The following is a 13,425-nucleotide window of genomic DNA, read 5'->3' as shown; positions in this document are numbered from 1 at the left end:
AATTTCCACGTGCCATTGGTAATAACGAAAGCTGACTTTAAGCACTGACCATGTTCTTAGTACTCTACAGAGTGCTCTGCAGGATCATCTCACAAGAACCCTGAGGTGAACACCATGAGTCACCTAATTCTACAGATGAGGAAACAGAAAGTTGAAGAGTCAAGACAAGTTATACAGTTTGTAAGCAGGGAAGCTAGGAATCAAACCCAGGTGGGTCTCCAAAGCCACGGATATAGACATATAGGGCGCTCAGCGCCTCCAAAGGACTCTCCCCAAACTGAAGGCAGAGAGTTCACATCTTCACCAGAGAAAGGCTGCAGACTGCTGGCGATGGAAGAGTCCCGGGTGGTCACAGACCTCCCTGCCTCAAAATGTGTTTCATTATTAAAGTCGGTAAGTTTTCATTACTACAGCATTGCCCCATTTTCTTCTCTCCTGCACCCACCAAGAGACAAGAAAAGAAAAAGATTCTCCTTTATGAACACATTAAAAACTGTCCAGTGGAATTTCAAATCCAGGCTTCCAGAGCACCACAGACAAACAAAACCCTTATTCCCATTTCATCAGCTTCTCACTCAGATCCCAGGACTTGAACAATCAGATCTAAGAGCAAAGTGGTTGCTCAGCTCTCAACCTAATGCACGTGTGCTCAGGGAAAGCATGGAGGTGACTGGTGGGCACCTTCTGAGACCATAAAAAAGGCCAAAAGGTAAGGGGTGTGCTTCTCAGGCAGAGGCAAAAAGTCCCCACTGGCCAAGCCACTTCGTGTCCCTGCCCGAGTGGCATCTACCTCCACCCCTGCCCTCACCCCTGCCCTACCTCCCAAGGCTTTCTGATTACCCCCCAGTCATTCTCCTGAAGCTGAACAAGGAAACAAGACACACAACTGAAACACGGCAGGTTGGCTTAGGCTATTTCCGGTTTCTATTCTGGAGAAGGTCTCAGCACGATGGAGAACGTATTTCATCTAAGACCAGGAACACCCTCCTTTTCGTTTCTACTTGTAAACAGCTGCTCTCTCTCTCTCTCTCTCTCTCTCTCATTTTTGGATAAGTAACCTCTTGAGGATACTTCTATCTGCTCAATGGTTATTTAGAGATAATACTATTTAATTCAAATCCTGCTGCCCAGGATGAAGACTGTACAGCTAATTCATTTAAAGTATGTTTTCTTGGGATTCCCTGGCAGTCCAGTGGTTAGGACTCAGTGCTTTCACTGCCGGGGCCCAGGTTCAATCCCTGGTCGGGTAACTAAGATCCTGCAAGCCACGTGGTGTGGCCAATAAATAAATAAATAATGTTTTCTCCCTACCTCATTTAATAATGCATTTTATAGGATTAAAAATTAACATGTGCTCTTTTTTAAAAAAAAAATTGTAAAACAGTACAGATTAAAGGTAAATGTGAAAGTTCTCTCTCCACCCCAATTCCTAAGAATAGCCAATGGTAGCAGTTGCTGTCCTCATCCTCCCAGGCACGTTTGTGCATATACAAAGACATATACTCAAAAAGAGGCTTCATTCATTCTAAAATTAGGGTGTTACACACACAGTTCTACAATGCGCTTTTTGCAGCCAGCACGTTTCATTGACGCTCCTCCACCTCCATCCACAGAGAACTGCCTGCATCTCTAATAGCTGCATTGCTCCTATTCCCACTCAGGGTACCAGGAACACTGTAATGAACTCTTTTGTTTTGCTGGTATAGCTCTTCCCTGGGCACACACAGCTTGCTTGATTGAATCCATATTTTTGGATTGTTTATCTATCTATCTATCTATCTATCTATCTATCTATCTATATATATATATATATCTTAACAAAACAGTGTGCACAGAGAAACGTATTAGTAATGAGTTCTGGGAGAATTTCTCATCTTTATGATGTGGACTCTCTTCTGTTACTTCAGATATTAACAAGAGTGCCTCAGAAAGACCTTCTCTGACCAAACTCTAAATCAGCACCCCAAGTCACCACTACCCCCTTACCAGCTTCATTTTTCATCATAGCACTATCACACCCTAACATAATATTATTTCTGTGTTTGTTTGTTGATTCATAATCTCCCCAACTTCAGTGTAAGCTCATCAAGGGCAGAGAAGTTGCTGTTTTGTTTGCTGTTATATCCTAGTGTCTAGAAAACTTCACAGTAAATAGTTCATAGTAAATAGTAAGTCCAAAAAATATTTACTGGATAAACAACCATATAAGAATAACACAATGGATATTAAAATGCATCCCTTCCTGAAATACTAGATTTCCAGCTTGAAGGGGTGTGCGTGTGTGTGTGTGTGTGTGTGTGTGTTGGTGTGTAGCTCTCATCAGAAGCAATACTGACACAATTTGAATATTATCTATAGCTCCAAGAACCAGTTCCTCAGTGTGGATTCTACTGTAAACATTTAAAACTAGTGGAGTTGGGTGGGACTCAGGAAATATTATAGCAGGAAATCAAAGGTCTTTGAACTACCATTCAGTCTTTTCTCCTCCACTGAAAATCCTTCTAGTTTTGCTAGTACCAATAAGGGGGATATTTGACTTTTTGTCCCTAATATCAGATAACATCTTCCCCAAGCATATTAAAATTACCTTTTTTATCTGGCAGTTTGTTTTTGGTCTGACAGTACAATCAGTGGATATTAAATAAGTATATGATAAGCTCATCACTAGGTTAGACTCAATAGGGTGTGATTTTTCTTTTTTTTTCTAATTTATTTTATTTTTGGCTGCATTGGGTCTTAGTTGCTGTGTGCAGGCTTTTAGTTGCGGTGAGTGGGGGCTACTCTTCGTTGCGGTGCACGGCCTTCTCATTGCGGTGGCTTCTCTTGTTGCAGAGCACGGGCTCTGGGCGCGCGGGCTTCAGTAGTTGTGGCTCGCGGGCTCTAGAGTGCAGGCTCAGTAGTTGTGGCACACGGCCTTAGTTGCTCCATGGTATGTGGGATCTTCCCGGACCAGGGCTCAAGCCTGTGTCCCCTGCATTGGCAGGTGGATTCTTAACCACTGCACCACCAGGGAAGACCTTTTTTTTTTTTCTTTTGTGATTTTTCTTGATATATATTGGGTTGGCCAAAAAGCTCATTCGGGTTTTTCCGTAAGATGGAAAAACCCAAACGAACTTTTTGGCCAATCCAATACATCGTTATATTGGGTACCGCACCTAGTAGTAAATGCAAAAATTTAGTACAAGCTTACCTGTCATTCCGAAAGATCTTTGGCAGATACCTTCTGGGGAACCACATGGCCAGAGCACACATCAGAACCCAAAGGATTGCAAGTTCATCAAGCATCTGACCCAGGAAACTAAGGGTTGCGTGGAAGTAGACGGATCCAATTCCTAGAATCAATTACAACCAATAAAAAAGGTCACATAGAAGAACAGACTCACAAATTCAATACACTGCTTAAGGATAGCCCTTTCACAAACAGCAATGACCAGGTCACTCTATCTCTCTGAGAAAAGAAACTGAAGGAAGAAACACCACCTAGGCATGCAGACTTCAAGTCTAGAAAGAGGATTTGAAGAAGGGCCCAAACACCAGCACATCAGAGCTTTAATAACTGCACAAAAACACTCTGACTTCATCCACCAAGCCCTCATGGGAACAGGCAGTAAATAAAAGTCAACATTCTCTCACTGTTAAGAATTCCCAATCTGCCTGTGGAAGGAAATGAAAATTATACAAGTATTTCCCAGAATAATGAAGGATCAAACATCTAGAATTTGTTTTCTTTTATTTTAGTCCATTAGAAACCACAGTTTCATCAGACTTCAATTCTTCCACATGACTTTCTTCAGAAGTTCACAGAAAACTGCACTGGCACAACACCAATAGCTATTACATAAATGAATTCTCAAGCGCAATTGTGATAACTACAGTCAACCTTGTTATCAAGCCCAAAAGAGTCCTCCTTTTGGCATCTAGCAAACAACATAAACGTTTGCTAAGACGTCAGAATGACTTTGGTTTACAAAACATAATGTTCAAAGGGGTCAGGGAGTGTGCAGAATTCCATTTCCTCCCTTTCAGCCCATGCTCGCAAACGAATCCACTTACCCACTACAACTAACAGAGTCCATATTAAGTAGATGCCACTGTTGAAGCATGTTGCATATTGACGAAACAAGCACATGCAGATGGGCGGTAAAATGAAAAACAAGACGTTGCTGATCTGGGGGGAGAAAATGTAAAACGAAAAGATGAATATTAAGTAAAAGGGCAAAAAGTAAAGCAGCTTGTTCCCAGTATGTCCTTTGCAAATGGAGATGAATGCGGCCATACATCTTTTTTTAACCAAAAAAAAAAAAAAGCACAACCAGGAAAACTCACAACTTCTTTAATAACCCTTTAGGGGGCTCCTTCCTGCCTCTTTTTTTTTTTTTTTTTTTTTTTTTTGGCTGTGTTGGGTCTTCGCTGCTGTGCACGGGCTTTCTCTAGTTGCCGCGAGTGGGGGCTACTCTTCTTTATGGTGCGCGGGTTTCTCATTGTGGTGGCTTCTCCTGTTGCAGAGCACGGGCTCTAGGCACCCAGGCTCAGTAGTTGTGGCGCACGGGCTTAGATGCTCCGCGGCATGTGGGATCTTCCCGGACCAGGGCTCGAACCCGTGTCCAGACCAAGGAAATCACAACTAAACAAAATGCATCGCAAACTCCAGAACTTGAGGTGTAGTACAGGTAGGAATTGGCAACGACAGTAGCTAACGCATGCCTCTGTCACCACCTGGGAACAAGAGGGGATGGGAATGACACAGTCTTTACAAAGGGGAGAAGGACAGAGTGGGAGAGAAATAAAGAGGGGACAAGACCTTTGGTCAGGGGTGCGATAGGAGCAAGGCTGCTGCCTTTGGTTAAAGTTCAAGACTGAAATCCCTCGTGGGGCTGCATCCTTCTGGAGAAGGGGGTACCTTGTTCTAGTCGGCCCATTCTGATGGGGACCTTTTCCTCTTTCCCCCCCTAGGAGTCCTCTGAGCTACTGGTGACCCTGGGCGAGAGTTTGGGTAAATGGCCTCAGCTGTCCCAGGTGGTATGCAGTCTCCATACTTGGAAATATAGCCGACTCTCATTTATTTACTAAGAAGCAGAGAAGGAAGAATCAGGACAAGGGTCTACGTATTATCACAGCCTTTAACTTTTCTTGGAATCATTTAAAGAATCAGAGATCTTAAAAAAAAAAAAAAAATCAGAGATCTTTAAGAGTTAAAATGAGAGATCTTAAAGATCATTTGCTTTACAAGGGGATATAATTAAGGGCCCAGAAAGGCTCCCAGGCTGGCCAGAGTCAGAGAGGCAGTGACCCACAGAGCTGGGGCCAGCATCCAGCCACTCCTTCCACTGCCCCAAGCTGATGTTTTTTCACCTCCAACCCACCCAACCACATTCTGACCTCCTTGGCTTCATGCCTCAATGGGCATCTAAAAATTCTGAATTGCATCACACACTGTGCACCTATGACCTTTATGTGATTTAAACACGGCTCTCCTTTTTGTTAAACATAGAAGTAGGAGGAATAAAAGGAGGTGACAGGGGAGAAGAGGGAGGGAAATGGAATTGTTATACTATAAGTAACTTTCTCCTTTCACGTACATGAATGTATTCTCCGTGTAAGAAAAAGAATACATTACAAAACTAAAGTCTTCCTTTCTATACTCCTCCCTGGAGATATCCCCTCTTCTCAGATTCATAATCTTCAATTTCTTTGCATTTATGTGAATACATATATATCATATATTACAATATTATCATTCTGCAACTTCCTTTTCTCATTCGACAATATGCCTTGCAAACTTTTCCATCCTAGCTCATAGAGCTTTATCACACTTGCTGTAAGTGCTGCAGACGGCAGCAGTTTATTGAGCCATTCCCCAGTGGGAGGCGCACCAATTTGCAGCCCCACCTACAATGCCAGGGAATAAATATAACACAGCTTTTTACCCCAGTACAGTCGTCCCTCAGTATCCATGGGGGATTGGTTCCAGGACCCCCTCAGATACCAAACTCACCTGGATGCTCAGGTGTCTTTATATAAAATGGCATAATATTTGCATATAACATACACACATCCTCCTGTATACTTTAAATCATCTCTAGATTATGTATAATACCTAATACAGTGTAAATGCTATGTAAATAGTTGTAAATACAGGGATTTCCCTGGTGGTGCAGTGGTTAAGACTCCATGCTCTCAGTGCAAGGGGCCCGGGTTTGATCCCTGGTCAGGGAACTAGATCCCACATGCATGCCACAACTAAGGAGCTGGCGAGCCGCAACTAAGGAGCCTGCCTGCTGCAACTCAGACCTGGCGCAACCAAATAAAAATAAATAAAAATAATTTTTTTTTTTAAGTTGTAAACACAATGTAAATGCTATGTAAATAGTTGCCAGTGTACAGCAATTCAACTTTTGCTTTCTGGAACTTTCTGGAATTTTTTTTTCAAATATTTTCAATCCACAATTGATTGAATCCACAGATACAGAACCATGGATACAGAGGGCCAACTGTATATGTTTATTGCCTCAGGTTCTCTCAATCTCCTTTGCTTCAGCCAGGTGCAACTATCTATGGCCAAGCTGCTCCTTAAAAGGCTTTTTCAATCTATGTTACCACTAGCAATGTATACAATAACCTTTAAATGTATTTACACACTAGTCACAAAAACATGAGGTCGTTTATTACACCTGCAGTAAAATTATGATACCTCAAATTTTTTTTTTTTAAAGAAATTCACGTTCTTTTATTTATTTATTTATTCATTTATGACTGTGTTGAGTCTTCGTTTCTGTGCGAGGGCTTTCCCTAGTTGCGGCAACTGGGGACCACTCTTCATCGCGGTGCACGGGCCTCTCACTATCGCGGCCTCTCTTGTTGCGGAGCACAGGCTCCAGACGCGCAGGCTCAGTAATTGTGGCTCACGGGCCCAGTTGCTCCGTGGCATGTGGGATCTTCCCAGACCAGGGCTCGAACCCGTGTCCCCTGCATTGGCAGGCAGACTCTCAACCACTGCGCCACCAGGGAAGCCCCCTCAAATATTTTTAATGCCCATATTAGGGAGTTCAATTTAGAAGCACCATTTTAACAGTCCCAAATAACACTGAAATCACATTATTGCTTCTGCACAGCCCATCTACCAGTGCCTGCTGGTCTCCACCATGCTTTTTAAAGACATCAATCTATGGGGACTTCCCTGGTGGTCCAGTGGTTAAGACTTCGTTCGCCCTTCCAGTGCAGAGGGGGCGAGTTTGATCCCTGGTCAGGGAACTAAGATCCTGCATGCTGCATGGTACGGCCAAAAATTTTTTTTTCAATTAAAAAAAAAAAAAGACATCAATCTATGAAAAGGAAAAGACCAAATTAGAGGGAGACGCTCCCCAAGACAAAAAGAGGAAGGAACTCCTAAAGAAATACGGAAAAGCAAACAAGTCGTTGGTAAAAGATTCATTTGTTGAAAGACAGATTCAATGGCTCCATGTCTACTGAGAAATGAAACTTCCCCTCAAAGTTGTGTGGCTCACTAAAGTTGAATAGTTCAGCCAAGGGGTATTTTTTAAAGCCTATTGTTGGATTATCCTTTGGAGAATTGGTTTGTTCAATGCCTGCAGAACAGATTTTTTTTTTTTTTAATTAAAAGGAAACCACAATTTTAAAATTTATTATTTCCTTAGAAAGTTCCTCATTTTATGAATTCCTACCAGCCATTTGTACCAAAATAATCTCAGGAACACACTGCAATCTCATCCTGACACATGTGATTGTGCACTTTCCCAGACAGAGCGTAAATACTGAAAGCAACAGGCTGTAAGTTTTTCTGAACAGCAAGTTCATAAACAGCTAGGGGCATTACCCTGACTGAGTAGGCTGTCTATGTATCTTAATCGTAAGCAGATTCCTAACTATCCATTCCATTGCTCCATTTCTGTCTCTGGAATGACCAACTGTCCTGGTATGACTAGCACTGAGGAGGGTTTCCAGGACATGGGACTTTCAGTTTTAAAAATGGGCAAGTCCCAGGCAAACCAGGACAAGTTGGTCACCCGACTCAGAGCCTTCCTGCACAATCCCCCACCCCACCTCCACAGTACACCAACCCCCAGGAGAGTACTAATAACACCTCAGTGACTTGTACATACCTCTCCTATGGTCCTCACCACCCAGATGACTGTTTGCAGGTCTGGTCTCTGTGATAGGCACACAGTTGCCCAGCAAATGGGTGGGTGGATGGATGGATGGATGGATGGATGGAGAGACTGATAGACTGACTGATGGATAACTCTGCCCTACAGATAGTGGGATGTGGGCTTTGGCATATAAAGAGAACTCTACTTAACTTGACGATTGGGGGCAGAGCTGATTAGGAGAGGTGACAGATCATGGACTGATTTTAGGCATATATTTTGCTTCAAGACCTTTTTTCAGCACCAGTTGATTTCCTTCTGTCCCCTTGAGTCCCCAACAGAATTCCCAAAGGCCAAGCTCGGTGATTAAAAGGCATACCCCCCTTTTCTCCAAAGCTACTAGGTCTCTTTAGTGTGACTGGGCCTTAAAACTTAAAACATAAAAAGGAACTCAATTCAATAAAACTTGTATTTAGAAGATACAGTACAAAATGTGCAAAAGTAAAAGACTGTGTAAGGGCATGATGTGTTCTTGGAAGAAATATTTGGGCTTGGCTGACGCAAAGGACAATGACAAAATTTGAGGCAACGGAGATTTGCGGGGACCAAAAGCAAAATGCTCTGTACTCCCAAACATCGCCAGTGGGAACACAGACCAGAGTACTCTCTCTGGTGGACCATTAAGCAACAATTATTAGCCTTTGAAGTAAATACTCCCCTCCACACAGCAATTTCCCATCTAGAATTAGTACTTGGAGAAGTACATCCAGATGCCTATTTGAGGATATTCATTGCATCACTGTTCAGAAACCAAAATGAAAACAATAAACAGAAACTGCCTTAAATGTCCACCAATAATGAATTGACTGGTTTAATAAATTATGGTCAATCCATTAAATGGAATACTGTATAGACATTGTGAAGAGGAAGATAATTCTATATGATCCAATATGGGATTATCTCCAAGACAAATTGAGGGGAAAAAACCAAGGTGCAGAAGAGTTTCTGTAGTATGACCTCAATTGGGTTGTGGTGTGTATATACACGTTGCACACATATCTTTTATGTTTACACAAATACACGTGTTTTTTGCATGCTTATAAAATTTCTGAAAAGAGACAGAAGGGTATTTTTTGCTTTATAACTTGCATACTCCGATTTTTTTTTTTTACCATGATCATGTTGTTACTTTTATAATAAACAACAATAACAAAAAACTACTTTAAGGGACTTCCCTGGTGGTCCAGTGGTTAAGACTGTACTTCCATTGCAGGGGGCCCAGGTTCAATCCCTGGTTGGGGAACTAAGATCCCGCATGCCACACGGCACAGCCAAAAAAAAAAAAAAAACTACTTTAAACAAAACTTTTTTCCCCATATCAAACACCATGATTAGCCTAGAGATCAAATGGTCCCAATGCAGGAGTTTTAAGTTAAAGAACGACTGAACAATAAATACCTGTACCATGCTAAATAAATAAATCTGAAGTAGCTACAACGGCATTTGCATCTGCAAGAGCAGTATTTTAGTAGGATCAAATGGACCGTCCAAGTTCTAACTCTAGTTCTGCCATTATCTTGACCTTAGCAAGTTGCAAAATCTATCTAGACCCCAGTTTCCCCTTTCATGAAGCGGATGTAATAAATAGCACCCACTGCTGAGGGTGACTGTAGAGTACCCAGCAGAGCTTCAACACATAGCGAACAACTAGTGGTAGCCAGGAGTAACTGAAGTTGCAGTAGTGATGTGCTACTGCCAAGCTCCATTAAGAAGGTTCTAGATCCCCCTCCCAGTCTTCTCCTTATTTTACATCTTTATTCCTTCAATTTTTTTCTCAAAATGAGTAATGATTATTATTTTCTTGTAAAGTGGATAATTAGGCCTGCTGCCTTACTATGAGGATTTAATGAGATGTTTGTCACCAAGTAACAGCTCGATGTCTTCCTTAATACAGGCGTAAGATAAGCATGGGTTTGTCCTATGATGATGATCAGAGGATAACTAGGACGTGAGAAGAAGAGGAGGAAACGTCTTTTTGGTAAACTCTTTGGATTGACACTCTACGAAGTTTGATGGCCAACTACTTCTCTGAGACCCTCAATCTCTCCACTTTGCTAAAGCAAATTCTGTGGTTTACAAGTATTCCAAAGAATTAGGTTTGCCAGGCAGACCAGCAGAGCTAATCAGCCACAGACACTGCAGCTGAAGATCAACAGCTCATTTCTAAAAAAGACTTTGGCACTCACTACGAACAGCTCCAATGGGACTAGATTAAAAGTTAAGACAAAATAAGCTCTCACCCTCATCCAGCACTCTGGGGCTTTTAAAGGCAGACTCAGAGCAGCTATACACTAACATTTTTGGCCAAATAACCAGGCCTGACTCTGCTGGCCTCAGACTCCACAGATAATTACCTTGCTGGGTGTGTGAGAACCTGTCCCCAAGCTGTCATTTCTTCTTTAACTCTGGTGAAATCCTTAGTAGTACTCTCCACTTACAAGTGGAGAAACTGAGTTACTGCCGTTGAAAGCACCCAGCCCTGCTCCAGTTCATCCCCTGAAGGCACCTGCCCACACCTGATAGCATGCTCTGAAACAGGTTGTACAATAGGTGAAGGGTGGCCACCTCCACTGACTGCATCTGTCACAGTGTCTAGGGGCAGCAGAGGGCCAGGTTTCCTTGAGGAATTAATCCGGTCATAAAAAAAAGGAGGAACGTTTGCTGGGAGGGCAGCAATGGATTTCCGCCCTAAGGGGAGGGAGAGTGCAGGCTCTGGATTGTGGCCCCAGCCATGCCAGAAATGTGCGCAGAGCAGCTCCCCTGGGGAGAGCTCAGTTTCCTCATCAATGAATAGGACAGGGACTAGCTCATGGGAGATCCTTCCAGGCAAGAAGTATTTGACTCAAGCCAAGAACATTCTCTCCAGCAAATCTAAGGGGGAAATCCTAAAGAACAACCTCAAATTCACAGCGACTCTTAAACCGGGAGTTCCTGTTTTCCATGTTAGGGCAGTGAAATGAAAAGCCACAGAAATGACCATGCAAAGTCTCACATTTTGGTACCAGAATCCTGAGGCATGGGCATAGCAAAAAGAAGAGGCATTTCCTTCCCAGCTGCAGGCTTTCCCTCCCACAAAGACTAAAAGCACACAGGATTCTGCAGTGGGGAAGTTTCGTCTTGCCCACATCTAGAGACCTAGGCAAGTCCAGAAAACACGCACACGATCCCTCCCAAATTTCCCTTTCACTTCCCAGGCTTAATAACTGAAGAATGCACAGGCCTGGGGGAGCTGAACTTGGGGCTGGTGTGAAACTCTGTACTACAGGCAAGGAAATAAGAACTCGTAGCAGTTAACCTGATTCTGGCTCGAAGGAACTCGACCTATTATTGGTGTACGCTTGGGGCGGGGCCAACCTTCGGAGTGGGCCCCGCCCCAGAGACCTGCCGGGAGGTCTCCCCGTTTCCCCGGACTCCTAGAGCAGGTGCTCAGGGCAAAAACGCACAATGCGACCCAAGTGCGTCACGCCACAGAGATCCTAAGGGACTAGGGGAGTAGTCCTGGTGGGTTCACCGCCCCCAATGACCCAAACTGGAAGAATGGGCTGACACGGAGCACTGGCTCCGGGACAGGTGAGGACAAAACAAGACAATAGAGCCATCAGAAAGAAATGACTAGAGGAGGAGGATGAGCCCAGATGTCGGCGATAGGGACAGGAGAGGAGGACAGATGGAGAACTGGAAGGCGCGCAGGGGAGGGGGCGTGGGTCGACTCTGGCCCGGGAGCGAAAATGCCCCAGATGCACGCACAGACCCAGGTCCAGGCTCCAGGCGCGGCGGCGCTTGGGGACAGCCCCCTCCCACGAGCCCGGCTGCCATCCCCACTCCCGCACTCCGCACCGTGTTGTAGAACTCGGCGATGGCAGGCACGATGGTGTAGTTGTCCTCGCACCAGTCCACTTCCGAGCTGCCAGCCCGCAGCTGGTCCCACCAGTGCGGGGAGCTCATGGCCGCTCTGGGGCATTGGAGCAGCTGCTCCCGCAGCCGAGAGGAGGCCAGAGCTGCTGCTGGAAACCAGCGGCGGTGGTGGCAGCAGCGGCGGCGGCTTTATGCACGACGAGACAGCCGCCGGATGTGGCGCCTCCCGGGCCGGCCTCTCAGGGCTCCGCTCTGCCGCATAGGACGTGACTGGCTCGCAGACCCCTCCCTCGGCTCCGCCCCCTGGGGGAGCCCGCGGGACCTTGAGCCCCCGGCCACGCCCACCCCGGAGGCGGGGTGCGCGGGGCAGGGGAGACTGGCGGGGAGGGGACCTGTCTCCTCCTACCCCCACCTCTGGACGCGTCTGTTGCCAGCAGGTGGCAAAGGCCTTGACGGGCCTGCCCACGCCCACCTTGCGGCTCAGACTTGCAGGCGCCCCCTACCCCAGTTGCGCAAAGAGCGCCAGAGCCCGCCCTGGCAAAAATTTGAAAACCCAGAAATTAAGAAACCCAGGAGGACCCGGCCCCTACGAAATCGTGGCAGCCTTTGCTCGGACTTGCCTGCATGTCGGAGGAACATGTCCGAGTGCACGTGGCACGCCTGCACTCATGGCCGAGAAAAGCCCTCAGTCCCTCCGGCTTGCTTGGCGCGTTGGGCTAAGGCAGGAAGACCTTGGGGTCTGGAGTGGAGCCGAGGACTCTCCCACACAGCCTCTGCCACCCACACCTGGGTAGAGCGCTTCTGCAGTTTTGAATACTTTCCTGCCCTCGGTCCCGTGGACTCCAGTGTTAGAATGTAGTCCTCATTTACACATAGGGTCAAACTTCAGCTATCCCAGTCCCCAAAAGATGCAGTGTGGCTGGTATGACACCTCCAGAACATCCCAGGTACAAGAGATGATGACAGGTATATTGCACTTACTATGTGCCAGGCGCTGTTTGAAGAGCTTCCGAGTGTGTCACTCACTTAGTGCTCCCAGAGGGGATCCTGCGAAGTGGGGTTCTATCAGCAATGCCATTCCAGCTAGTAAGTGTCAGGGCTAGAAATCAAATTCAGCATGATCTCAGATCTGCTCATCACTGCTTTGCTTTTGCTGCTGTAACTATTCTGTAGTTTCTAAACCAAAGCTAATCTGGTTCCAGCGATTCCTGAAGAAAGAGAAAGCCTGTCGTTTTAGTTTTGGTCATAGCTCTGGTCCTTCTTCCTTCGGCAGTTCTAGGATTCCAGGTCAAGATGGCAGTGGCAGAATAGGCCCTGGTCAGGTGACTGGCACTAGGATCTCTTTGCTCCAGCCGTCATGGTACCCGGAAGGCCAGAACCTGCCCAGAGGCTGACCTCTCTCTGG

General features: G+C 45.4%; 1 protein-coding gene across 1 annotated transcript in view; it reads right to left on the bottom strand.

The window, feature by feature from the left end:
* The window catches only part of ACER2 (alkaline ceramidase 2), a 29,272-nt gene extending 17,072 nt beyond the window's left edge, over positions 1 to 12,200 (bottom strand). Inside the window, exons 1-3 of the mRNA XM_068552892.1 lie at positions 12,003 to 12,200; positions 4,054 to 4,168; positions 3,191 to 3,332 (exon numbers count right to left, since the gene is read on the bottom strand). Coding sequence (XP_068408993.1) covers positions 3,191 to 3,332; positions 4,054 to 4,168; positions 12,003 to 12,110 — 365 coding nt within the window. The 5' untranslated portion in view covers positions 12,111 to 12,200. The remainder of the gene's footprint in view (positions 1 to 3,190; positions 3,333 to 4,053; positions 4,169 to 12,002) is intronic.
* Between the last annotated feature and the right edge of the window lie 1,225 nt (positions 12,201 to 13,425).

Source organism: Eschrichtius robustus, chromosome 10, assembly GCF_028021215.1.
Source record: "Eschrichtius robustus isolate mEscRob2 chromosome 10, mEscRob2.pri, whole genome shotgun sequence".
NCBI lineage: Eukaryota > Metazoa > Chordata > Mammalia > Artiodactyla > Eschrichtiidae > Eschrichtius > Eschrichtius robustus.
The sequence above is the reverse complement of the archived record's forward strand: the minus strand, read 5'-3'. Positions and strand labels throughout refer to the sequence as shown.